Genomic DNA, 27,806 nt, shown 5'->3' with positions numbered 1-27,806 from the left:
TGCTGTGGGTGGTTTCTAGTATGTTGCTGTATGGTTATTTACATAATTTATGTGTAGTGATAGATTGGTATGTGGTATGTGGTTGTTGGTATGCTGCTGGAGCGTTGTGGATGGTTGCCAGGGTGTTGCTTTGCAGTTGCTTGGGTAATCTGAGTGGTTGTTGGCATGTTGCTCTGCAATTGATAGGACTTTCAGTGTTGTTGATTGGTTGGTAAAGGTTAGTTTTTTTGCTAAGCAAGCATGACTAATTAGATAAATTTTCCCCATATATGAGATAAAAATTAATTATAACAATTATGTGTAGGGGGTCTGCTGTTTTTGTGTCATTTCCTCACTGTCATTTTCTCTCTTTTGTGTTTCCACAGGTGATGTCTCAGTAGAGTCCCAGTTTCCTTCAGCTCCCTTAGTTAAAAGAGCCCAGCCCTGCAACAGTACCTCCCCTGCTTGATCCAAAATGTCTGCCACCAAAAGCGGTTACGAGGGCAAGATAGCTGGCCTATACGACCTAGACCGCACACTGGGCAAAGGCCATTTCGCCGTGGTCAAACTAGCCCGTCACGTATTCACGGGCCAACTAGTAGCAGTCAAAGTCATCGACAAGACCAAGCTTGACAATTTAGCAACTGGCCACTTGCTACAAGAAGTCCGTTGCATGAAACTCGTCCAGCACCCCAATGTAGTACGACTGTATGAGGTCATCGATACACAGACCAAGCTCTACCTCATCCTAGAGCTGGGCGACGGAGGTGACATGTACGATTACATCTTGCGTCACGAAGGCGGGGTGGCCGAAGACACGGCGAAAGTGCACTTTGCACAGATTATACGAGCGATAGCCTACTGCCATCGTCTGCACGTTGTCCACAGGGATCTAAAGCCGGAGAATGTGGTGTTCTTCAGGCAGCAAGGGACGGTGAAGCTGACAGATTTCGGCTTCAGTAACCACTTTCAGCCCGGGACAATGTTGATGACCAGCTGTGGCTCGCTAGCATATTCCGCCCCAGAAATACTGCTAGGCGAAGAGTATGATGCTCCTGCAGTAGGTAAGTAACGAAACTTACTTTTTGGACATTGCACCTCCTAAAACTCATTCAGTTTCCCTTCTTCTGTCTATTTCTAAGTATGTTGTTTTATTCAGCCAGTCAATCAGAATGCATTCAGAATTCATGCAAATTCACGAGAGCCAATTTCTCAATGAATGTCACTCCAAAGATTGAAAGATTTGTTGATTTTAAGATTCCACGGAATATAAGATTCATAGTTTCAAAGATTGAATGTTTATCTTCTATATGTTTCCAAGTGTGTTGTTTTATTTAGTCGGTCAATCAGATCTCAGCAGATGCTAAATTCTGTCCTGTCGGACTTTTAATTTACATGCAGCGCAGTCAAACTAATCCGGCAAGGGATTAAATCGTAGCAGTTCGCGAGCTTGCGCATTAAACTGTTTGTTTGTGGCACAAGAACGCCGGGTCGCCTCACTCCCTTCTCGCAGTTGATCTTCCCATCTACTCTTCCCACGTGCCTCTTCTGGGTTTAATCGCTGCTGTTTTACCGAGCAGAAATCTACTGAATGAACAGCACATCTGTGCTATGGCAGGGTTCAAGCAAGGAGATTTGAGTCAGGTCAGACCTACACATGACTCAATTGACTGCATTCAGAATCCCTGCAACAAATTCACATGAGAGCCAAATTGACATTGAATATCCAGAAAATTAACACTAGTGAAATGGGTTACAAACGTTGTTTCATTTTGACTTCAGCAATAGCCATTAATGAAACCCATATCATTTGACCACAGAGATGAATAAAATGTTTCTGCTGCCTGCGGTACATTTTTCTGTTGTGTCAGGCAGTGCTTTGGTCTGGGACTTTCTCGTATGTGCTATAATGTTGTGTCTTGAGAATTGTTTTGAGGATGAATGTGGCTGACTGTGAACTCATGTTCCTTCTATCCATCATCTATTCTATTGTTCAGACACAGTCACCTTATTAAGCTCTGGAGATTCAATGAATGGCAAAAAGAGAGGAGGAGAAAGCAGATTTATAAAGAGAGAAAGAAAGAGAGATGAGTATGGAGAGAGAGACGGATTCATTGAGAGAGAGACAGGTCAAGCAGATAGACAGACTTTAGAGGACACTTGAGCTTAACATTGACTCAGACAGGAGGATGAAGAGGAACTGGAATGACAACGAATCGTTCTGTCTCTCTGTCTCTTTCTTGTTACTGTCTTGTTTCAGTTCAGTAGAGCTTTCTAGAGCACAGATGTGTGCTGAGCACAGGCTTTGAACTACAGTACTGTTCCATTCCCTTGCTCTGAGAAGGTTTTTAAGAATCTAAAATTAAAATTACAAAAATTAAAAAGATTAATCGTTTCAAATAATCAACTATCAATCAAATATTCATAGATTCACAGATTCCAAAGATTCTAATGATTCTAAAGCTTCATGGATTAAAAATGGATTCAACGATTCTACGGATTCATAGTTTTAAAGATTCACAGATTTTAGGATTCCAAAGATTCATAGTTTCAAAGATTCTAAAGATTTAAATATTCTAATTATTTTAAAGCTTTATAAATTCAAATTGGATTCAAAGATTCTAAGGATTTATAGTTTCAAAGATTAACACATTTTTAGATTCCAAAAAAAAAAAAAAATCATAGTTTGATTGATAGATTCACAGATTCTAAACATTCTAAAGATTCATTGATTCAGCACAGATTCAAAGATTAAAATAGATTCTAAAGATTTGTAGTTTCAAAGATTCCTAGATTTTAAGATTCCAAATATTGAAAGATTCATAGTTAAAAAATGCATAAATTGATTGACTCATAGATTCAACTATTAGTTGATTCTAGTTAGACATGCAAAACTACACATTTTCAAAACTACAAGCCATTAGTTTGCCTAAATGACTAGTCGACTGTTTGATCTTAGGGAAACTGTGAATATTTAGGCTGGTTTTGGGTTCCCCTGACCCTGATCTGATGCATTCCTTAGGGTGCGTTCACACAGCTCATGTTCTTGTGTTCAAAAATAGTTGGATGGAGTGCAAAGGAATAGAAGAGAATGTAGGGATATGGAGACGTGTTTTGCAAGTTGAACTATTTTTAACTTGACACACTGTCTTAAAAACGCAAGGCTTATGATGAAAGATGGAAGAAAATGTGAGTCACAAAGCTGGAGACACAATGTATGAGAGAGAGACAGACTTCAGAGGACACTTGAGCTTAACGTTGTGACAGACAGGAGGATGAAGACTAACACGACTGACACTGAACCTGTCTGTCTTTCTCTCACTGTCTTTCTCTCATTCCAGTTCACTAGGGCATTCTAGAGCACAGATGTGTGCTGAGCTGCCATGTGTGCCCTTCCGCTCCGCTGCTCTGACATTATTAATATCATATTTATCTGATATTTTCTGCCAGAGCACCATGTGACTGTGGGACAGTAATTCTCACCGAGGCTGAATGTGCCAGGATTAGATCTGCACAAAGTGGGTCAGCCTCCGCCGAGACCCAACAAAGCGTGCAAAAGAGGCAATACTCACACACATACATGCTAGGACGCTAGAGGCGTGTGAACCTGAGGGCTTGTGTCACCTCTCTCAAAGCGATGGAACTAGAGCAGATAAGGACTGAGTAGTCATGTGTTACAGATGTTTAACTTACTTTATCAGTCAGAATGAACAGTAAACATGGATATAAAAGCAATGGAGCTGCTTTGCTATAGCTGTAGCTTAGCGGTTAGCATATTTGCCTGAATACATTCAGTTGTTCAGGTGACACAGGTTCATCTGACTCTCAGTGGTTCCTGATTCTGTATGATTCATGGTTTTTGAAGATGAGGGCATGTAACACATCCTGCCCATGTTAGCATCTGGCTAATTTGGTTAGCTTATACCAGTTCATAGGTGCATTTGCGTCAAAATACTATAGAATTGAAAGCATGTTTAGGGCTGCAAAATGAATAAAACCAAAATCATGAAATGTTTTAGTGTGATTAGCAAAACACAAAGACTGCGATACTGTAAATGCTGGAAATATATGCACTGCGTGTTTCAGAATAATGGTCATTGACGAATAAGGTTTTTAAAAGTGTAAAAAAAAAAAACATAATGGAGATATAATTAAAGTTTTATTAAGTGTTAGCAATGAAATTATGTGGTTTTTATAATCAATTAACACTGCTTTTGTCATTTTTTACAAGATGGACAAAATATGTCACCAAAAAAGTCATTCGGTTTAACCAAAATTTCGGTTTTACCGAATGACACTTTTGGTTATACCGAATGACGATATTTTCAAACAGTGCTAACAGGCTGATATCTAGCTAGTTAGCTTGCTATCTAGCTAGCAAAAGAACAATCAAACATTTTATATTTGGTAGAAGTTTTTAAAATATTATAACATTTTCCATGTTTTATAGCGGTTGTACCGAATGACCTGATGTTTCGGGACATGCGTATGAGCAAGTGAAAACATTAATTTTTCAAATAGTTAAGAGAGAGTTAGTTACTTTGCTTCACGACCATGTGGTCCTTTGCAGGTGTCTGAATGATGTCACATCCTGTCACATGATACTGACTGCATGACTTGATCCAAAATGGCCCCTTTATATTGGTTACTCCGAATGACATCACTGAAATTCATTTTTCCGGACATTCTTTCTAATAACAAAGCGACGACTTCTACACATAATTTTAATACCATTTTTAGGATATTTTAATCTCAAATGAAATGGCTGTATTGGCCTTTGGACGGTTAAACCGAATGACCTTTTGACACTTCAAAATCTTTAAAATACCTTTATATGTAGCAAATTATAATTAAAACCTTTTGGATTCAATAAAAGAGATCTAGTTGTACTACTTTACATACTTTGAATGTCATATCTTTGTTTTTTATTATTATTAAGGCCTTTGGACAAAAAAATGATAATAATTTATAGTCATATTGTATTTGTTGTTTATATTTATTTTTAAAAATAAAATGCCGGCTAATTACATATTGCCAGAATAAAAAATACAACAGACTTAATTAAAAGCATCTGGCTTGCACTTGCATTTTGTACCTGATTTATGTAATGTTATTGTGCAGTGGTCTGTATTTCATCTGCTAGTCTGTTTATTTTAGCATCTCAGCAGTGCCCGTCGGCTGACCCTGTGGCCCGCTGCCCACTACCTAGTAGTTTAATCAGCTCCTGAAGTTTGCTGGGCACAAGCATGGCATCTGTAATCTGGAAAGCCTTCCTGTCTAGCAGTTCTAGGTCAAGCTGATGCCATTAACCTCAGTAGTAGGGGAGAGAGAGATGGGGAGGGAGTAGAAACTGATATCTGATGTTTAAACGTGTGAATGGAGAAGGATTTTTGTGCATGCTTCTTTTAGTGTTCATGCATGAGCCTGAGCCTTTATGTGCGGACAGCTGAACGTTCATTAGCTCTGTCAGAGGTTTTATTCATAGTCTGTAATCAGCTGCTCGACTCTAATCCACTCACAAGGGTTCAGTCACTCAATGCCAGCTCACATGCAGATACACACATAAGCTGTAATTACCATTCTATTCTACACACAATATATAATGCATACAGGTTTTGTGGGGACCAAATTGTCCTCACATGGGCATTACAATGTCCTCATGAAGAAAGTGGCTTGATAAATCCGCTGTGTGTGTGAAGCAGCTCAGTGTCTTCAGGATTCAGGTTGTTGACATTGCTGATCAGAGATGTTCTGAGACAGATAAGCTGGGAGAGACTGACTCAGTGACATCTCACAAACTCACACACACTCGAAGATAACACACACACCTTCACAAACTGTCTTTCTTACACTGCTTTGTCTGCATTTTTCTTTTCTTTTGAAAGAAATTACTACTTATATCCAGCAAGGATGCATTAAATTGATCAAAAGTCACAGTAAAGACATTTATAATGTTTACAAAAAAAGATTTCTATTTCAAATAAATTCTTTGATAAATAAATAAATTCTTTGAACTTTCTATTCATCAAAAAAATCCTGAAAAAAATGTATCAGTTTCCACAAAAATATGAATCAGCACAACTGTTTTCCACATTAATAATAATGAGACATGTTTCTTGAGCAGCAAATTAGCATATTAGTATGATTTTTGAAGGATCATGTGACACTTTATTAGAAAATCCAAAGATCTAAGATAATAAAGACTTCCAAACAATATGAAGTTTTCAGATTTAAAAATTTTTAAAAAATTCTAAATTTTCCAAAAAGATTCTAAGGCTTCTAAATATTCTGATACTTAAAAAAATCTTAAAGGTGCAGTGTGTAAATTTTAGCGGCATCTAGCGGTGAGGTTTGCGAATTGCAATATAGGGAAGCTACGGTGGCCAACACAGGACAAAGATGGCGTCGTCTGAGACAGCAGAGAGTAGTCAGTCAAGCAAACGTGCTCTGTAGAGCAGTTTGTCCATTTAGGGTTACTGTAGAAACATGCAAAATGGCGACTTAAAATGTAAGTGGACCCGTGGTGTATGTAGATAGAAATGGCTCATTCTAAGGTAATAAAAACATAACGGTTCTTTATACACCACTGAAAAAATAGTTATGTATATTATATTGCATTTCTGTCAGTAGAGCCTCCTAAAATTTACACATTGCACCTTTAAGATTCTTACAGATATTCTAAAATGTTTTATTATAAATATTCTAAGGTTTAAAACAGTCCAAAGTTTCTATTATTCTAAAGATTCTACTGTTCTACAAACTATAATTAGAATCTTTGTAATCCTAGAATCTTTACAAGACCTCACGTCTGGAGACACTCTGTTGTCACATTAAGTAACCTCAACACAGACCTATACACACAGCAGCTCCTTGTTAGCCTTCATTTTGTGATCTGTTTTGTGTAAACTGCAGTCACGGCACTCACACATAGAGAGGTGTGCTGCACTTCAAACAAACCGGTCACACTGACCCTGGATCAGCATAATGAGCCTTACTGAATTCATTTTGACGACTGAGACATTTGATGCTGAAAAAAAAGAGTTTTACTATTTCTGCCACCTCCACACATTCACACTCTTTCTTAAGGCAGATGTTTTCTTACAGAGATCTAAGACACAACTGCATGTTTGTGATCATTATCATAATAAACTATCTTTAGCAGGTTAAGTACTCTGACTAAAATAATTGTAAGTTTTAGTTAGAACATTAATGCACTTTGATCACGATTTTATTATGGCGTTTGAACCTTTGGGTTCATATTTCATCTGATGTCCGACCGCATGTATATTAAGAGTATTTGAGTGTGCTAAAAGATAAAATGCGTCACATAACATCCTGCATGCACGTGTGTCCCTGTGCGAGATGTGTAGTGCTTGTGTCTGTCTGTCTGTATGTGTGGAACACGCCGTACAGAGAGCAGAAGAGAGGAGTTATTGTCAGAGCAGTTAAAGACACAGTTTGGACAATGCTGTCTCTCAGGACTGTCTCTCTCGCTGATCCTCTGCTCTGGTTCACACAGTACATGCTCTTTCACACAGAATTCATCCTCACACACACACAAACACACAAATGTTGGGTTTCAGTGTTTTATGGGGACTTCCATAGACATAATGATTTTTATACTGTACAAACTGTATATTCTATGGTCTGACCCTAAACCTACCCATCACAGATAACTTTCTGCATTTTTACATTGTCAAAAAACATAACTTAGTATGATTTATAAGCTATTTTTCTCATGGGGACAAAAAAGTCCTTACAAGGTCAAAGATTTCTGGTATTGCCATCCTTGTGGGAACATTTTGTCCCCATAACTTATGGTTTACCAGGACCACAAAGACACACACACACTCACAGAGACTGAGACCAGCATGTCAGATTTGTCGAGTTGCAGTTTAATGGGAAAGTTTAAGAAGTTGGCACAGGTTTGGGAAAAAAAAAAAAAAGAGTTAACTTTAAAGGCATTTTTGGGTGAACTCCTTGTAAAATAATATAAATTTATATATATAAAAATAATCCTAATTTTGAATAATTTATTATTATTAATGATGATAATCAATTCAGTAATATGTTAATAATGTTTTAATTGTAAATGGAATGTAATTTATTAATATTAATAATAATAATGAAAATTATCCAAGTCAGGGTTATTATCATTAACTAAAACTAAAACTATATATATAAAAAAACTAAAACTATATATAAAACTATACACCATGGTCTTTGTTCATATATATATATATATATATAACAATTTTATTACTTGAAATAAAATAATCATTAACTGAAGTGAAATAAAATATGAAAAACTAGTTGCCAAGGCAACATTTGTCATTTTTGTAGTAAACTAACTAAAATGAAATTAATAAATAGGCTACTATATAGACCTATTTAAAAATATATGTATATATAATTGACAAAAACGTAAAACAAAATTACTAAAACTTTAACTGAAACAGAAAATGTAAAAATAAAATCTAAATCAGATTATTAACAAAAACTATAATAGTATATCAGTGATATTAAAATAACACTGATTCAATGACAAGTTAAAAATTCCAATCACATGTTACAACAAAACAGTAGAAATATCATCTAATGTTTGCATTTGTCCTCTGGCCACTTCTGAATTTCTGTATACGCCAAAATGGACCTCCAAGAATATAACAGCCGCATTTAACTTCCAGTCAGGTCAGCGCACTAGACCGAAACTATGAATGAGCACATTCTCGGTACTCTTTCCTTTTGAAATCGAAGGTTAAATGAAATGTTATGAATATAAAATGAGTGATCTGACTGAGTAAATCTAAACTGGCCCTTTTATTTTTAAAATAATCTCACTTAACTCAGCAAGTCCTAGACCTTACCCACACATACTTTTTGTTTTGTTTTTCGCACGCTCTATGCGTAACACACAAGTGAAAAAAGTAAAAGAGGAAGCTTGTTTTCTTGGAAGGCCACCGTGGAAAAGTACGCCTCCAAAGCAAACACTTCTCTTGTGGGACTTACACGCCCCCTCTATTACTTTTCTCTCTTTTTCATGTCCCTTTCACCCTGGTCTTGGTTCATGATGTTCTGTAAGAATTCCTGGGATCCTTAGTTGACACAGAGTTGGATGGGGAAACAATGTCAGGGACATTTTAGTCAGAAAATCATGCTTATAGGACCCCATAGGCATAAAGCTTAAGTTAGTTAATTATTGTCTGAGGACATACAGTGACTCCGCTGGAGAGGTTAAGGCTGGTTTAGTTTAGTTTTGTGTATTGGTTGGTTGTGATAGTGTGAGCATGTGTCACATGAGGGCACTTCTGTGTTGGATAAAACCCTTGACATGTTTCTTCCTCTTTGCTGCACAAATCCAATTACACTTCTCCCTCTAGGGATGTAAATATTTACTTTGACAACAGTTTGATTTAAAAAAAAATTCAGATTTGAAATATGTACATTTTGAATCTCAGATTGCGATATTTAAAACCAATAAATGTGGCAAATAGATTTAAGATTAAGTCTGTTATTGTCTGTCTTTCAGATATCTGGTCACTGGGTGTGATCCTCTATATGCTAGTGTGTGGACACCCACCCTTTCAAGAGGCCAATGACAGCGAGACCCTCATCATGATCATGGACTGTCGTTACACTGTGCCCAACCACGTCTCTCCAGAATGCAAAGAGTACGTATGTCATCCGAGCTTTGATTTCCCTCAGGCACATATGAACTAATACTGTATACAGCTTTCTCCGATTTAAGAGTTCACTATTTCTGGAAACCAGTATTACCAAGAACATGACCCTCGTAATACCTTTTCCACTAAGAATTTCCATGCTGATCTGATGCATGCCCACAAAAACATTTTTGAGTAATAAATTAGTTTTAAGATGTCATTGACAACCTTGTGCCACTGGAACACAGTGTTGTGTTGTGTTTTTTTTCCCTGAGAACTGGCAGGATGTAGCCTCTCAAACGCCTCTCAAAACACCACTCCCTCAGACTCCAGTTTATACCACTTTCACGCCAAACTTCATACCTACGTGTAGACCAAAGCCAATCTGAACATACTGTACTTTATCTGTTTACACATGCATGTACCAGCCAATCACAGTTTGTGGCTCTTTAAATCACGCTTAAGCAAACAGACTCTGTTTTTTTGAATGAATGAGTAAAGGTTCCTGGAGGTTAGATTTAGGAGCAAGTTATAACAGACACACAGAATTTCCATCCTTGGGCCAGGTGATGGATAATGAGAGTAACAGGTCAAGACAACTCCCTCATTTTGTTTCTTAAAGGCTTTAACTAGATATTCCGGTTGGATTAGATATGCTTGACTTCTTAACTAAGCTTTAATACACTTTTTGAATCATAATATTGTATTGCTCTTAAGAAGGGTAGGGCATGATTTTGAATTTGAATATAAATTGAAATCAAGCCACAGAAATGCAACAATACATGATTAATTTTGACTAATTATGACTATTTAATTTCATTTGTATGTTCCCAGCTAACAGAATTTTGTTATAAGAACGTTCTCTAAATATTCAGTGTTGGCTCTGGGAATGTAAAAAATGTCCAGTTTTCTTGACGTTAGATATCACATCGGTTGAATTTATTACTTTCTTCTCACATAACGTTTCAATTCCAAAAGAAAACAGTTGTATAAACTACTTTAATGTAGTCAATTGACCATTAAAACAGATATGTTGATCTGCTTTACCAATGCAGAAATGTTTTCCAAAAACACCTGCGATTGCCGAAAAAGAAACAACTTAACAAAAGTCAAGGGGAAAGAGCTTAACTACAGCAAACACTGATCTCCATAATGGCGACAAACAAAACATCTAAACCTCTGTTAATTCTCAGTAAGAACTTCTGTAGATGCCTGACATTGTTACGTCGTCTGATGTTACAAATCAATGCTCCTAGAATGTTTCATTTTAAATCAAAATTAAGTTGAAAGAACATTTGAGGAACATCATAGCTTTTAAAACACGTTCCTCTAACGTCAAGAAAACTGGAAAATGTTTACGTTCCCAGAACCAACGCTGAATATTTAGAGAACGTTCTTATAACACTATATATATGTTAGCTGGGTTGATTCAAATTACAATTCTGCATCCTATTAGATACCATATTTCACATTCAGGAATTTATAATTTACAAACCATTCTCGATTCACTTCTGAAAGGCGCACAAGCCTGCTTTTAAGTGTGTTCACCACAGCTCTATAGTGACCAGATTTTTACACAAGGCTGCCTTTTGTCAGAGTGAAGTTATTTTTAAGTGGGTTTATTCCAGGCTATTTGTAGTTAGAACATCCCCAAAGCAACAGCTCTCAGGCTTGAGTTTAGGTCTGAATCAGTCAATTGTGCAAGAGTGTGCGTACGGGTGTGTGTTAGACATCTGGGCTTGACTGCACAGCCAAACATAGTGACTGAGTCACATGATCTCCACCGCAATCAAAAGCTTCCTTTAATGGGAAGAGTTTTCTTAGAGGAGGAGAACACTTGTGTCTTTAGGCAGACTTTCATCTTGCTGTTGATCTGTAGTTTGCTTTTTTTCCACCCTTCTTCCTCACGGCTATTTAAGGTCTTGAGGTTAAACACATCAAGAGACTCCGCTGATGTTCAAGGGCAATGGAGCATGTGGGATTATAAACACACACAAACACTCAGAGACCTAAAAAACACTTTGAAAGGGAAAACATCTCCCCCTGCTGGTCCTCTATGTGAGATGCAGGAACGTGTGCCAGTACCGCAGTGAAATAAAACACTCAAATGCCTTGAATAAACAAGCTGGATGCAGTGCATTCACACATACACACGCAAGCTTGGATCGCAAGAGTTCCAACCTATTCCGTATTCTTTCAGTTCGCTTCACTGAAGCACCAATTCTCTGCAGGTGCTCATGAATATTAATCAGTAGAAAGATAAGCACTTCCTTTTCATTCCATCTCCTCTGACTGCAAGATGCGCCTGTGCAATCATCGTCTGTCAACCAGGCAGAGAATATTTATTAAGATTGCTAGAAAAGGAAAGTATGAAAATTGCAAGTAGAGTGAGACTGAAATGAAGTGAGATGGAGGCAAGTGTGATGAGGGGTGACAAAATCAAGTCTATTTGAGAAGATGGGATTTTTCTTATTTCTTTTTTTCCCCCCACAGAAGGTCATGTCTGATGTTCTCGTTCTGCTCTGGTAAAAAAGGAATAACAATCTCTCATCATTCTCTCCCTCTTATTTTCTTTTTTTCCCTTTCAGTTTGATTTCACGTATGCTGCAGAGGGATCCTGCTAAGCGGGCATCTCTCACAGAGATAGAGAGCCACCCTTGGTTGCAAGGTGTTGACCCTTCGCCTGCCGGTTACACAGCCGCCCCGCTTACCTCTCACCGCAGTTTGCTACCCGAGGAGCATGAGTTCATACTCCAGGCCATGACCAGTGGCAGCATTGCTGACCGAGATGCCATCCAGGAGTGGGTACCTCTTTATTCTTCTTAGATACTTTCTTTTGGTCCCAGAATACATCTGATAATACAAATACATTTTTGTGTCATAGAGCTTTGGAGGCTGACCGATATAACCACATCACAGCCACGTACTACTTGCTGGGAGAGCGACTTCTTCGAGAAAAGCAAGAGCAGTCAAGCCTCACTCCTGAACAAAGACATGCACAGTAAGTCCCAGGATTCTTAAGCATATTTTAGATAATTTTGGCTCTGAAGGTCTTTTATCTTCTTATGGTAGGCCTAATAGGGACTTTCGCACCGGAAGAACCTTTTCATAGTTCTGTTAGCTGAAGTACCTGGATTTTGCCGTGTTCGCACTGCAGGAACTAGGAGCGATTTTAGTTATAGGAACTCCTTTTGGGGGAACTAAATTAGCTCCTACTTCAGAGTAGCATCCAAACCAGCACTATAGGAACTATCAGTGACATGAGTGTACGTTTATTGGTCAAACGCATGCCAAACACCAGCACCCGGCAATTCTATAAAGCCGTGTAAATATATTTACTTCACGAACATGGAAAACCACGATAACGGCATTTACCTGTTGTCTGCAGGGTTGTGTTCTTTTCTCTGCCTCGATGATATGCAATACTGAAATTTGTCATTGGAGATTTGGTCTCTTAGCCCCAATTTTTGCTCTTTCAGTCGCGTAGATTATTCGTCTCCATTATCACGAAACCCACGACACACAACAAACACAGCTCCAATCACAGCATCCTCCATTCACCAGTTTTTAGCGTTTGTAAATGCCGCACTTAAAGACGCCGCTTTGAAGTTCCTATTCCCGGTGTGAATGCAACTAGTAACATGGCCCGGGCGAGAAATTAGTTCCTGAGGAACTATCCTAGTGGCTGAGTTCCTAGATCTATTCGGTGCAAAAGCCCCTAATCTTACCACATAACCCTTGATACCTAAAGGTTCCTTATACGTTGTACTGAGTACTGTTATTTCTTCCCACTACAGGAGACCCATGTCGGAACCACTTGACTTGGTAAGCCAAGTGCCCCAGACTGATACACTAAGAGGAGCACCTCTGGGTCCCTTAGCGCCTCTCGGCTCTCTGTCTTCCGGCTATGTCCGACGTGGTGTGAGTGAGTCTGGGGACCTGCTGGCTCCCAAACCCAACCGTCATGACAACTCCTTCAGTGACTTTTGCAGCACAGCTCCATGCTTGAGCCTCAGTTTGCGCCCTCTACCTCCAGACCAACCTACTGTCAAGAGCCTTGGAGCCCTACAGCAGATCTGCGAGGAAGAAGAGGATGAGGACGATGAAAAAGAGCAAAACCAGGATGAGGTGAAGCTTGAGGCAGCACCTGGAAAAGTGGATCCATTTCCTTTGACAGATCTATCGTTGAAACCTTCTAGAATATCTTTGCAATCAGAGACTCAGAGGAGAACAGGGAGGCAGTCAAGTAAGGTAATGGGAAACTGTGAAACTCTGGCCGAGGAGGAGGAACTTGATGAACGGTCCGATTGCACAGAAGAGCAGAAGAAGCCTTCAGAATTAGTGTCTAACATCTCTTCTGGCACCATGGAACATCAGGTAGAGATGTCCTCAAAGACTGAAGCCCATGTGGAAGAGTTCAACCACACAGAGCAACCAGGTGGAGGAAGGGACAAGGATGTTTTCACCCACCCTAACTTGTCTTTAAATGAGCAAGAAGGAGAACAGATTCAAGATCCAAATATAGATGGACCTCCACCAGCTCCCACACTAGATGTTGTACAGTGCTGCTGGGGACAGCGTGAACCTTCACAGGACACACTAGAAAATAACAATAATACCCTAGCCAAATCTCGACTGCTCGAGGTTGGGGTGGTGTCAACCCCTTGTGGTTCCCCGAGGTCCCTGCCAAGGAACCACTGTGTGGACCTGGGTCCTGATGGGGTCGAGATGCGTAAGACTGCGGCTGAAGTCGAGAAAACTGAGGAGGTACAACCTAAACCTCAGAAAGGCCTCCAGGGAACCAGGGAAACAAGTACGGACTCTGCTATTCGGGCCGATCCCAGCAAGGTCAAGAATGTGAACTTGCGAGAACGTCTGCTGCAGTTCCCACTCTGTGAGAAAGCCTTGTCCTTCAACATCCAGCCCACCTCTAAAGAGAAGCTTCTCCCATTTGCACAGTATAACTGCTGCCATGTCTTGTAGAGATTTGGATCCCGAGATCAAAGAACAAACTTCCATCAATAGAAGCCCTCCAATCTCTGCAACTTTCTAGAGTTGTTCAGACACTAAAAAAAAAAAGTGTGTTCTCACCTCATACTGTAACCTCAGAGGTGCTTTCCCACACAATCTGCTAATTGTATATCTTTATTTTCTTTCCCTACCCAGCATTCATTGCTGCTTTCCTGTAAGACAGTTAACCTTTTGGCGATGCTGTGTATATGAACACCTGTATCTACTGACACTGCTCACTATATTCTGTGCTATCTCAGAGACTTTTATTAGAAGTAGCATATGTCTTGCTAGCGTAGAAGCTTTAATTCAATAACTTGTCATTTTGCACTGTAATATCTTTACCACATTAAGAGTACCACAGAGTTTAATCATATCACTAAACGAGTGACTGAAGACCATGCTTCACAGTGACACAGAAAAAGACTACACAAGAACATACGGAGAACAATCACAACAGAGGCCATTTAGGCTCAAGAACTAGCCGCCAGTCATTTAAGTAGTCCTGACAAGTTTTTATTCATTTAATTTGGTTTGTTTTTGCCAGTGACTGTGAGGTAACGTTCTTTACTCACAGAAGTTGCATGCTGTGGCATTGCTGAAGCTGTTCCCGCACCACTGTCTCATGCTAGCATGTTAGCTTGCAACTTCACTGTCAGGCAGTGGGGCAGGAGGCAGAATAATTCGTCACATTGATACAGTGAACAGTGACAGTTTGGGAGCATGGTTATGATAGCATGCTAAATGAGAACTTAGCATAGCATTAGAATTTTGTGAGCGGGGGACTGACCAGGGAAAGATGCTAAGTATATCTGTGATATATTTTCAAAAAAAAAAAAAAAGAGGGCTCTACCAGAGATTATTCTGAGAGATTATAGCTAGAGACTTTTTTTGAAATGGACGTAATATTACACAAAAACAGAAGACTGGTCTTCCTGGAGCTGTATTTTGGAGTTTGTTTTAAAACTGCTAATTCTTCTAAATATTATGAAGCTTTTATCAAATATTAGAGTTATCAAGGGTTTTTTGGAAAGATGGTGACAAAGACATATCTTTTTTTTTTCCTTTTACATAAGGAGATATGCTAGGGAGATTAATTACATAACATTGAACATCTATTTTTGTTTAATCATTTGCCTCTGGGTGCATTTTTAACATGTTGTATGGGGATAAGCTCTTTGAAATATCCGTTCATGTACAGTGTATATATATTTTTTGAACGTTATGCTATTGGTATGATGTTGTATTTTGACCCTTGCATCATATACATACAAACATTTCAATCCCTCCATTTTAGATCTTATTCAATGAACGTAGCAACTTTTATGACACTAGTTTGATGATCGACAAAGGTCTTGTGTCATAGTTGTAAATACATTCGAAGAGCTGTATGCTAACGTAACACTAAATTGCATAGCTGAGCCTAGCTTAAAATGTACATTGAGAAAATCCAGCCTTTGTATGTTGCAATGGCATGAGTGAAGCTAGCGTTTGCTATTGTTTTTTACCTCCTAAACAGCCTAAACACGATCACAAACATTTAGATAGCAGGTGTGACTGTGGTTACTGTTACTTTGGTACTCTAAAGGACGTCAAAGTTATTCAGTCACTTCACATGTCTGTAAGTTTCTGCGCTATATATATATATTACATCTGTCACTGGTGAATTAGTTATTTTTAGTCATACTGTAGTCAATGTAAATGCAAATGTCAAAAACACCCTTTTTTTTTTTTTTTGCGCAATATCTTGGACCACGGATAAGCTTGACCAAATGCACAAGAATAGATGTAATAATGTAAAAGGTGCTTTGGGGAAAGATATCGAGTGTTATTACATCTCTGCAACATGAAATTTCAATATTCATTCCCATACAAAGTTTAAACTAGAAACAACCTTCCTGACCTGTGATGTTTTGTAAGTACAACCTTCTGAACCAATCGGATGGCAGAGCGATATAAAGCCAGACGTGCACTATATTGTTGTAATCAGCATTTTCTTTTCTTTTTATTTTGATGTTACTCATTTGACATGGGTCTCGATCCTTCAAAACATCTGTAATCACTTCTCAACAGTTGGATTTTAGTTTGTCTATAGTCCCATTGACCCTTACTAAAACTATGACTGTCTCAATGAGATTAATTTATTTTTATATTTATTTATTAAAACTGATTAAACTGCCTTGTGTCGTTGTATTTTTTTCTCTAAGAATCAGTGCACATGACCACAGTGATCTTCTTGTATGGTTTAAGCCATTTATTACATGACATGGTTTTCTCAGTTTAAAGCTGTTTGAATATTTATTCGTTTCTTCAAGGCCACTTACATCACTATACATTTGCATGATATATTCAGTGAAGCGAGCATTGCGTGGTTATTTATACCAGCAAAACCGGTTGTAAGAATACAGTCAGTTTTGATGAAATGTAAAATATAACGGGGGATAAAAACAGTTAAAATTGTCACAATATATTTACAAAAAAAAATGTGTAAAAACAAATATACAAACAAAACAACAGCAACCGAAAAAAATTAAAAAAATCTATGCCATAGTGATTGTAGAGAACTGTTCTTTTAAAAATCATTAATACAGCACAATATGGGTCTGTGTTAACCCACTATCATAATTTTATCTTTCTTGACCTTAATCTGTTTTCAGTAATTTTCAAAAGGTACCATTGACGCAAACAATTATTAACTGGGGCTTAAACAGCCTGTAAACTGTAGAAGCTATCTTTGGTAAACTGTGTCATATGGTACATTAGCAGGCTAAATATACAGTGGCTAAGTGATATGACTTTATGGCACCTCCTTTTTTTGTGATTGTCTCCATAGAAATAGTGGTCACTTGGTCACTCTCCCATTTTGGCCTTTGGAGAGAGTTTATCATCCACACGAGAGCTCTTGATCCGCTGTGGGGGGAAAATTAATTACTCTTTTTTGGTTACATAAACAGTCCATAACACATTAGATTTTAAAATAACTGGCTGGTAAATCACATGAGGTCTTTAGTTATCATGAGCTATGAGATACAAATCATAAAGTAATAAAGATAGACAGCATTATTAGCGTTCTGTCAGCTTTATTAACTAAAATTAGGAAACACGATTGCTGACAATGATAAGATATTTCTTTATTGCTAACTATATGCTAACAGCTAGAACTAGCATAATGGTGAGTGTAATAACTTACCGTTAAACTTCTCAGTTTTGTATATAGATAAAGACTTTAAATGTAATATATATTGTTAAACAAAGTAGCAGCGTGCTAAAATGCTAACAGTTAGCAAAAGTGGTACCTGTTTCTTAAGCGCTTGCATGGAGTGATACTCGATTTGTTCTCTCTTGATTCGGAGCCAATCCGGTTCATCAGGGATCATGAAGGCCAAAATCATCTTCACCATGATCAGGACGTGCTAGAGGACATAAGCAGCATAATAAACAAAATTCATTCACAAAAAGAGCTTGTGCAAACAGCAGCCAGCTAATTCACTTAAGATAAATGCTAGCTTGCTTATGGAGCATTCAAGTCCTCCTGGGAAGTTTGTATTTACAAGTTGAGAAGTCGTAATTACGACATCAGGTGCTTTCAAATCACTTTGATCAGGGCTAATAATTTTTTTTTTGTCTTGCACATCAGATGTGTTTTTGCTTTTTTGTTTTTATTCAATTTATGAAGGTGCTGTAAACTGAATCTTTATATATATTATATAGTAATTGTACAATACTGTTGTATTATGTACATGCAACTTGTGAAAAAAAAAACAAAAAAAAAAAACAATTTAATTGATTTAAACAAATTTACCGTCAACTACAGAAGCTGCATCCATATCTACAGCGTCCGCCATGTTTTCTCACAGACACACCTCTAACTCAAAAATTCTGGGCTCAAAGAAGTTTCTCACTCATAATTATGACTTCGTGTTGGCATTCATGTGCATTTAACTTGTAAATGTGATCTTTCCAACATGACTTGAACATACCCTTTGTCAAATTGATTTAAAGGTATAATTCACCCAAAAGTGAAAATTTGGTCACTTTTTACCCAACTTTTTTGTCCTTTTTGGAGCTTGTAGCCACTATTTTCATTTTTGGATGAATTTTTCCTTTGATTCTTTCTGAGGCTGTACCAAAATCTTCTCTAACCTCCACAATGACAGCAATGACTAGAACTTTGTTGGTGCTGAGGCCGGCTTCCTGTGTGAATTCCTTCACACGTGGGGACAGAAGCAACAGCCAGCAGTTAGACATGACCGAGATGAAGCTCAGCACCTCAAACGCTGGCTGTAAAACAAGACAAAGACACACGTTAGGACTTGCAGTATCATTTAAAACATCCTTACATGAAGTACAGATTTCTGACCTGCCATACTCCCATGTTGGCCACAGGGGCAGAAAAGGGCTTGTTGAAGAGCTTGCAGAGCTTGTAGGCATCTGTGCGGATCTCTGTGAGGTTGTTGAGCAGTAACAGAGGGGCAGTGAGAGGATAGACGCAGGAGAAAAGACTCAAGTAGCCAAACTGAACAAGCAGCTCGATGTACTCAGCAAACAGCCCCTTAAGAGGAACAAGATTGAGAATTTAAGGAAAATACAATTCTTGTATTCTTCATATTTGAGCATATTTGATTGCTACTCACTGGGAAAGCTGGCAGGCTGCCCTGAGCCTGGAGATGGTCCACCTCTGGATCATCCTCCTTCAGGTTCCTGTCTCCAGATGTGAGGAAACGGTCCACCAGGAAAGGAACCACCACCTCAGTGAACTGATTCACTACCTGGGTAATGATCAGAAGAGAGGCCAGTCTCTGTGGACGAAATCAAGGGTATTGTGTTAAGAAGTGTTGTTAAGATTGTATGCAAGAGTAAGGAAATTCTCACCTTGCGCAGTAGAGGCATGTCCTCCTTGAAGAAGGCAATGTGGAACAGCACAGCAAAGTTGTTGAAAAAGGTGAACTGAATGAGACAGATAAGGCAAATTGGACATTTTCATTTAGTCCTACAGAAAATTCCAGTCTGGGCATATACAGCTTTCTGCATTTAAAATACGCTTGAGATTTTTGAGGTAGACCATCTGCAATGATGTACAGACTAACAGGTCCTTTTTATTCTAAGACATAGAGGTAGAAAAAAGAACATCAAGTGGATATAATAGAAAACTATAAAACTCACCACGAGGACTTTGGTCGTATGATGATAGTCAAAAGATGATTCCTCCCTATGATTTTCTAAAAGGAGAGAGAGTTATTTTTTCTATTTGCTAAAATTTAATTTTCTTATATTTTTTATTATTTTATTTTAATTCAAAGAATATTTACTCAAAAAGTCACAGAAAATATGACGTCATCAGTATATCATATTTACATAATTTATAATATAATAATTTATTATGTATAACAATATATATGTGTATATATATATATATATATATTTGGTGATATCATGTTGGTGGTATGAAAATATCCCTATAATTTCTGAAAGGAGAGAGAATGTTTTGTTTTCTATTTCCTATAATTTCATTTTTGTTTAATTTCTTATATATATTTTTTTTTATTATTTTATTTTAATTCAAAGAATATTTACTCAAAAAGTCACAGAAAATATGACATCATCAGTATATCATATTTATATTATAATATATTATGTTATGCATAATAAATGTTCATATATATATATTTATAATTAATTTTTACTATTTACAGAATATTTGTAAATAATACAAATATTCTATAAATTTAATTTATATATTTATATATTTTCTATAAATATAATTTACATATTTTATTATATAAATTAGTTATTTTTTTCTATTTGCTAAAACTTAAAAGGAGAGAGAATGGTCTATTTCCTATAATTTTATTTTTGTTTATTTTCCTATATATTTTTGTATTATTTTATTTTAATTCAAAGAATATTTACTCAAAAAGTCACAGAAAATATGACATGATATGATATGATTTGCTGAATGACAAGTATTGAGTAGTTCTGTGTCTCTCAACATTATAATCAGGTTTTCTGTCCTAATCCTGATTACCTGATTCTGTTAACCGCAGGGCCACGTTGCGATATATATTCCCCAGCACATTGGTGTAGACAATATGGGCTATAGAAGGGAGGTATAGCAAGACTGCGGTGAAGTATGATCCAGATCCTTTGTGCCAGTTTGAGACCAGGCGCTCAAAGAAATAGAAACCTGCCATCCCCATGACCACCAGACCCAAAAACACCCCAACCACGGGCACTGACACCAGACCCATCCTAAGCCTCCGCTTCCATTCGGGAAACAGCGGCTCCAGTCTGCCTGTGACCGGATTGGTGCCGAGTTCTCCATGGAAACCCGGTCTTGGCTCTTGGAATTGTTCGGCTAAATTGAAAGTGCCCCAGCGATAGGATAAAGACGCACTCCTCCTTTTCCACATCTCCATGAATATTGTGGACCACAGCATGCTGAAGACTGCCTGCACCATGTAGGAGCTGACTGAATCATCGTCATCCTTTGGTGGTGTCGGCTCGCTTTCATTTTTATTTCCACTGGAGAAGTTGGCACTTGGGAGGAAAAAAGGTGATGAAGAGGCCCAGAATGGCTGGAGGAAACAACGACAAAGTGTAGAAGTCCAAGAAGCTGAAATAATAGGCTATAGTTCCACCAAAATAAGCATGGATGGAGTCTGTAGAGAGAAAGAATGGATTATTAGTGTTATAATTATTTTAATATATAAAAATATGAATTAAAATACAATATTAAGCTAACTACAACCAAAGCTAAATTAAGAAGCTTAAGTTAATCTAAGCATCACATGGCTTTGCACCATAACAGTGTATGTAAATACATGCAAATATTACATATACTAAAATTAATACCTAAAATAGTTAAAATAGTTATACTGCATTTTCATATTCTATATTTTCATATTCATTAGTATGTATAAAATTATATAATACATTTATGAGCTTTAGTCAAATGACTTCATAAAGTTTTATTAGTGCCGCCATGATGCCCATTAAAATGGACTAAATGGTCCTGAACAAAAGATAATTGTGTTTAATTTAAATACTGGATGGGTTGAAAAAGAATGCATAATAAATGTCTGATTAGTTATGTCATGTGAATGTGTGTGTCTGTACCTAAAGGCTGCCCCCACAGACTCTTCTGAGAGTACCACTGCTTCCCCAGAGCTGTCAGAAGCTTCTGCTCATGTAGGGGAGTGACGTTACGGATCACGCCTGTTTTTTCCAGCTTCTGTACTGCAGCACAGAGAGAGAGATAGATGGATGGACGGATGGATGGATGGATGAATAGATAGATAGATAGATAGATAGACAGATAAGCTGCATGCAGTGACTAAGCAGTTCAGAGAGAGAGGAGAGTGCAGCCTATTGGCTACTCATGGAACTGCATGCTATAAGTAGAAAACTAGCATACTGTTTACTACTGTACACTGTATAGTGTGTGCTGTTTTATAAAAGTATAGTATGTACCTTAAATATTTAAATAACATAATTGGAATTAAAAATAGGTATTTTAATCATATTTTGTTTAAGAATGTTGCAATTTTTCAAATAATGAGTCAATCACAGGCTGCATCCACAGGCTTGCTCGACAAGTAAGTACTTATTTAAAATAAGTACCTACTCAAAAGAGTGTGCGATTTCGGATATAGTTTCTCGGTAATTCGTGGCATCATGCATGGTCAAGTTGTGTGCACTGCATTTAGGGATATTGTATACTACACAGCCAGTTATTATCTTTACATCTTTAATCGTATTTTATGCAGAAATGTCTAACATTTTGTCATTCCAAGAAGGTGAAAAATATACACATGCACATACACATACTCACAGATGCTCTCTCTGGCTTTCAACTTCCCCTTGGGTGTTGGGATTCCTGGGATACGCTGGTCCTCCGTGGCTCTCATGGAATCCAATTGATATTTGATGATGTACTGCCTCTCTGCCAGCGTCAGGAACTTTTGCATGTCATCTGCAGAAAGAGTTGAAATAACAATGAATTTTTGGTAATAACATTAGCCAGATGCTTACGTTTACAAGCTAATACAAACACTGTAAAATGTTACCAAAACAAAATAATTCAAAGTATTCACCCCAGTGAAGAACATACTTTTAGTGCATAGTAAAAAATATGCAAAATGAGATGGAGGTATCTTGAGTGTATTATTTCATTTATTGTGTACTGTGTCCTCCTCACCAATGTTGCAAAAGTTGTCGCGGTCATCAAAGGAGAAGGCCGTCATGTTTCCATCCTGGTAGGTTTTGCAGAGGCCAAGGTCCTCAGTCACCCTAAGAAGGGTACAGCGAGGGGCCGCCACAACTATCATGTCCCCTTTCATGTCCTCTCCGGGGTGAACTAACAGATGAGCCCCTAAACAACAAGGAAGAAGGTTAGTGAGTTTTAAAAAATTTATTTTGTTATTATATAAGGAATAATCAACGATCATTGAATTATTAATTTTAATTATTAATTAAATAATAATTAATTATTATAAAAATAATGCACACCCAAGGTGGCAATGCGGTTGTGAATCATTTGTCAGTTGTTGTTGTTTTGTTTTGTTTTTTTGTCTTTAAAACACCTTCTAAACCCCGGGTAAATGGAACCCTGGGTCATCTTGCTTCACGTTTCACACTGCTCATAATTTATCCAGGGTTAACAATTAATCCTGGGTATTCATAAGCTGATGTTTCACATTGTACATTCCTAAACCCTGGTTAATGTTAGCTCTAGCACTGCACATCCTCATATTGCTGACTATCGAGTTTATACTGAATGAACATTTTGGACTATAGACTGTGTTCCAAATGATTATGCAAGTGACATATCAGTAGGATTTCAGTACAATAAACATTCAGATTTTAGTTTTCCTAAGAAAGTGTTTGTTTGTTTATTTATCCATGTCTTTTTAGATAACTGGTATCAATCTCAGACAAAATAATTTGCCAGGTACTTCGGTAAATGGAAACCCTACTTAGATGTTGTTCCACATTATTAAGCAAGTCACAGTTCTCATGCAATATGGGGAGGAAGAAAAATCTTACTGAAGATGAAAAACATGAAATGGTGCAATGTTGTGCAAAAGGCATGAAAACAACTAATATTGTGTGAAAACTGAATGAAGATTATCGAATTATCATAAGATTTGTGAGTGATTTAGAGCACAGCAGAACTCGGTCAGATAAGGGCTTATTAAGGAAAGCTCCTTTCAAACAAGTTAATTGTATTAAAAGGGCAGCTATAAAAAAAAGCCAGTGTTGAGCAGCAAACAGGTATTTGAAGCTGCTGGTGTCTCTGGAGTCTCAAGAAGCTCTTCATGCAGGCTGGCAGTTGTGCGTAAAGATGCATTTCAGCCACTCCTAACCAAAGCTCACAAAGAGAAACATTTACAGTGGGTTTAGAAATACATGAAGACTCATTTTTAAATAGTTTTATTCACTGACAAATGCCGTAGTACAACGGATGGTCTAAATGGATGGATTTCTGGATGGTTGGTGAACGGCCACCACGTTCCAACAAGACTGTGACGTCAGCAGGGAGCTGGCAGGTGATGATTTGGGCTGGAATATTGGGAAGTGAGATGGAAAGTGAGATGAAAGATATGTGGAGTTCATAACTGGACATTTTCAGCTATGGTATAAAAAGAAGGATAGTGCCTTCTGAAATACAATGCACTATGCACTATCCCATGCTGCAAAAAAACACCACAGCAATAAAACTGTTTGAAAATGTATTTCTACACCCACTGTAAATGTTTCTCTTTGTGAGGTTTGGTTAGTGTTGGCTAAAATGCATCTTTACGCACTCAAGCACGAGACATCACTTCCGTCATCAGAACGCGTTCAGACCTCACCAACCGGATGCACAAGGCAGTTGGACATAGTGGTGTTTTAGAGGTGAAAAATTATATAAATACTGTTCGGTTTCTCGTTTCGTGTCTAAGGACATCAATGTGTCATCACGAGACGCAGGGTTTAATTTGGATTTTTCTGTGCATGTTTTTTTGACTCTTATAGATGGAGTTCCCATTGACATGCATTATACAACTGACAGAGCGCAACGGTTGGAGTTAAAAATCATCATTTGTGTTCTACTGAAGAAACAAAGTCACCTACATCTTGGATGCCCTGGGGGTAAGCAGATAAACATCAAATTTTCATTTTTGGGTGAACTATCCCTTTAATAATGTGGAACAACCTCTTTAAATAGGGTTTCCATTTACCTAAGTAGACCTGGCAAACTATTTTGTCTGAGATTGATACCAGTTATCTAAAAAGACATGGATAAATAAACAAACAAACACTTTCTTAGAAAAACTAAAATCTGAATGTTTATTGTACTGAAATTCTACTGTCACTTGCATAATAATTTGAAACACAGTGTAAAGGTAAGAATGAAACAGTCTCTTCTTCACTCAAACTGTCGCATTTTCTGTCATCATTTGACATTTTTCCTCGCAAACGCTAAATTTACTGTTTAATGTACAGTGTTTCCGTGACTGTCCAAAGCAAGCAAATATATTACGCGATTGGTTATCTGTTGCTAAGCTTCTAGCTGTAACTTAACATTCTAACACCTCATCGTCTCACACTGTACAAGTTTGGCACCGCAATGCAGGGATAACACCGCAAAAGCGGTGCTAACCCTGCTCCAGAGCAAGGTTTCTTAACCCTGGGTAAAAAGTGGTGCTAACCCCACTTCTAAATCACAAAGTGTGAAACGTTCCTTTACCCGGGTTAAAAGCGGTGTTTAGAACGACGATAACCCGGGATTGAGCGCAGTGTGAAAAGCCGTGTCTCTCAACGTAGTTCATCATTAGCGTCTCTACTCATAAAGAAACTATAAGTATAACTGCTTCCAAAACACCAAAATATCATGTAGTTTTGCAGACGTGTCACGTGAAACTAATTTATTAAGGTGCAGGACAGCACTGACAACAGGTTTCTGTGCGTGAGAATATGAAAGAGTGTTCTTCTCACCTCCAGCCTTCACAGGTGCAGATATCATGGACATGATCCACTGTTTGGTGATGGGCTGGACGCTCTCAGCCAGCTGGATCAGAACCAAAGGCTCTATGTGGCTGGAGATACAGCAGGGACAACTGACCCGGGACCAGGAGCTGGGCCCTGTCACCTTAGTCAGGGATGAAGATCCCTGTTGTGGTTCCTTCTGGGACGTCATGGTGTCCCTGTGGAACTGTAACCCATGAGAGAGAGTATATCTGTTTTTAATTTTTTTTTAGAAGTATCTCACTGTGTTCTTCATTTCACTGTATATTTCATAATAGTCTGCAAGTGTTGAGTACAAAAAAAATCAGTATTGGGTCATAAAAATACTTAAAAATAGTTTTTTTACATTAAAGTGCATATTGATAAAATAATCAGAAAAATTATGACAGTTGTGTGACTTTAATTGTTAGATATAGTTAAAAAGGTCAAGACCTCTGAGGACAAAATTACAATTTTAAAGGAGGTATACCGACATTTGCACGAGCTACTTTTCATGTTATGTTAATTTTATATCATATTATAGTTAATCAAACATTTCTAACAGTTTTCACAACAACAAAAACATTAGATTTGTTCCACTAATGCTTTAAAAACATCTTGAGCTATTCGTGGAAAGTGGCTATAAAGAGTGTCTATAAAGATTAAACAATTTTTACAACTGAGCCAAAAGTTTATAGTCGAAAATATAGGCTATAAATATAACAGGCAAATAAAGAGCCATATGGAAATAATACATACATCTACAGTTCATTCAAATCACCTCCAGTAAATGCAAACACGTGAGAGTGAGCTAGCAGATATCTGGCTTCCTGAAAGTCTAGACAACAGACAAGCTTAAACAAAACAAAACATCTTTTAACAGTGTCCACAAACATCATGTATTAAACTACATAATTCAAGCGAACAGACAGCTTCAGGTAGGTTACTAGAGAGAAAAGTAGCATTACTTAAGGACTCAATGCACCAAGTGCCGTCAAATAAGGTCACATCCTCCATTTACAGCCTTTGTTTACAAAGCCAAAATGACAAAAGTTGTACGTTCAACTCAGATGAGAGTGAAACTAAAAAATAAACAGGAAGAAAGCAAGTTACAGAGCAAGAGAGGGTACGTCACAGAGACATAGATGGAAAGAAAACGATTCTGCAGGCTACCTGTCAACAGCAGGACCTTCTCTCGGAGCTCTTGTGAGTGTTGTTGATGTTCACACCCCCTCCAATGTGCTGTTTGAAACAAACTGGAGTGTGAAAACTCACATACTGACTGTACAAAACACTTCAAGGATGTGTTGTTGACCACACTCACCCTGTACAGAGTCAGTCCATTCGATGGTTTACTAGAAGAGAACAGGAATGCAGCTAAACGTTTCTCCTCCCAGCCTTTAGGGTGTGGAGTGACATTTTCATTTTTTTCTGATGGTGAATGCGCTTCTGTTGTCTGTGCACATCTGGGTCCTATTGCCTGCCATGTTTGTTTTTGAAAATAGCATGTAGCTAGTCTGTAGGATACTGTAAAATTACAGTATATATCATATGATGGAAAATATAACCAATGCACAGTGTATTATCTATGATTATGTGCAGTGGACTACAAGGGGTAATTTAGTTTCAAATTTTCTAATTTATTTTTCTAACTTCTAATACATTATACAATTGTTATTATAACTTATAAATATATTTACACTATAAATATGTTTTATCATAATATATTATAATTCACTATCTATGTAGCAAAACTAAAAATAATTTGTGGACATTTTTCATTCTTTTTTGTTTTAGTATTTTAAAACTATTATAAAATTAATATAATTAATATAATTTAAAAATGTTTTAATAAATAATACCATATAATATAAAATATACATTATAAATCATAAATATTTTATTATAATGTATAAATATATTAACACGATATAAATAAATTGTATCATATATTATAATTCACTATCTAAAAAAATAAAATTAATTTGTGGTCAATTTCTATTTAATTTTTCAATCATTTCTTTCGTATTTTACAACTACAATTAATATTATAAAATTAATTAATTTAGCTGATAATTTAAATATTTTTATAATAAATAATACCATATCATTTTGTATAATATAAAATATACAATATACATCAAAAATATTTTATTATAATGCATA

General features: G+C 37.3%; 2 protein-coding genes across 3 annotated transcripts in view; one reads left to right on the top strand and one right to left on the bottom strand.

Annotated features, from left to right (window-relative positions):
• snrkb (SNF related kinase b) overlaps positions 1–16,830 on the top strand; it is a 30,192-nt gene extending 13,362 nt beyond the window's left edge. For both annotated transcript variants that reach the window (XM_051883450.1, XM_051883449.1), the window contains exons 2-6: positions 366–1,043; positions 9,509–9,650; positions 12,230–12,442; positions 12,526–12,642; positions 13,439–16,830. In XM_051883450.1, the coding sequence (XP_051739410.1) occupies positions 455–1,043; positions 9,509–9,650; positions 12,230–12,442; positions 12,526–12,642; positions 13,439–14,624 (2,247 nt within the window). In that variant the 5' untranslated portion in view covers positions 366–454 and the 3' untranslated portion in view covers positions 14,625–16,830. The remainder of the gene's footprint in view (positions 1–365; positions 1,044–9,508; positions 9,651–12,229; positions 12,443–12,525; positions 12,643–13,438) is intronic.
• A 52-nt stretch (positions 16,831–16,882) lies between these two features.
• ano10b (anoctamin 10b) lies at positions 16,883–27,131 on the bottom strand. The gene is given in 16 exon segments (XM_051883451.1): positions 16,883–17,561; positions 17,948–18,064; positions 18,795–18,932; positions 19,012–19,203; positions 19,286–19,450; positions 19,524–19,598; positions 19,815–19,870; positions 20,677–21,202; positions 21,204–21,310; positions 21,768–21,887; positions 22,483–22,623; positions 22,849–23,022; positions 25,632–25,848; positions 26,400–26,494; positions 26,814–26,882; positions 26,965–27,131. Coding segments are annotated over 13 exon segments (2,073 nt in total). The 5' UTR covers positions 25,834–25,848; positions 26,400–26,494; positions 26,814–26,882; positions 26,965–27,131; the 3' UTR covers positions 16,883–17,501.
• Positions 27,132–27,806: the final 675 nt, after the last annotated feature.

This window comes from Ctenopharyngodon idella, chromosome 24, assembly GCF_019924925.1.
Source record: "Ctenopharyngodon idella isolate HZGC_01 chromosome 24, HZGC01, whole genome shotgun sequence".
NCBI lineage: Eukaryota > Metazoa > Chordata > Actinopteri > Cypriniformes > Xenocyprididae > Ctenopharyngodon > Ctenopharyngodon idella.
The sequence above is the reverse complement of the archived record's forward strand: the minus strand, read 5'-3'. Positions and strand labels throughout refer to the sequence as shown.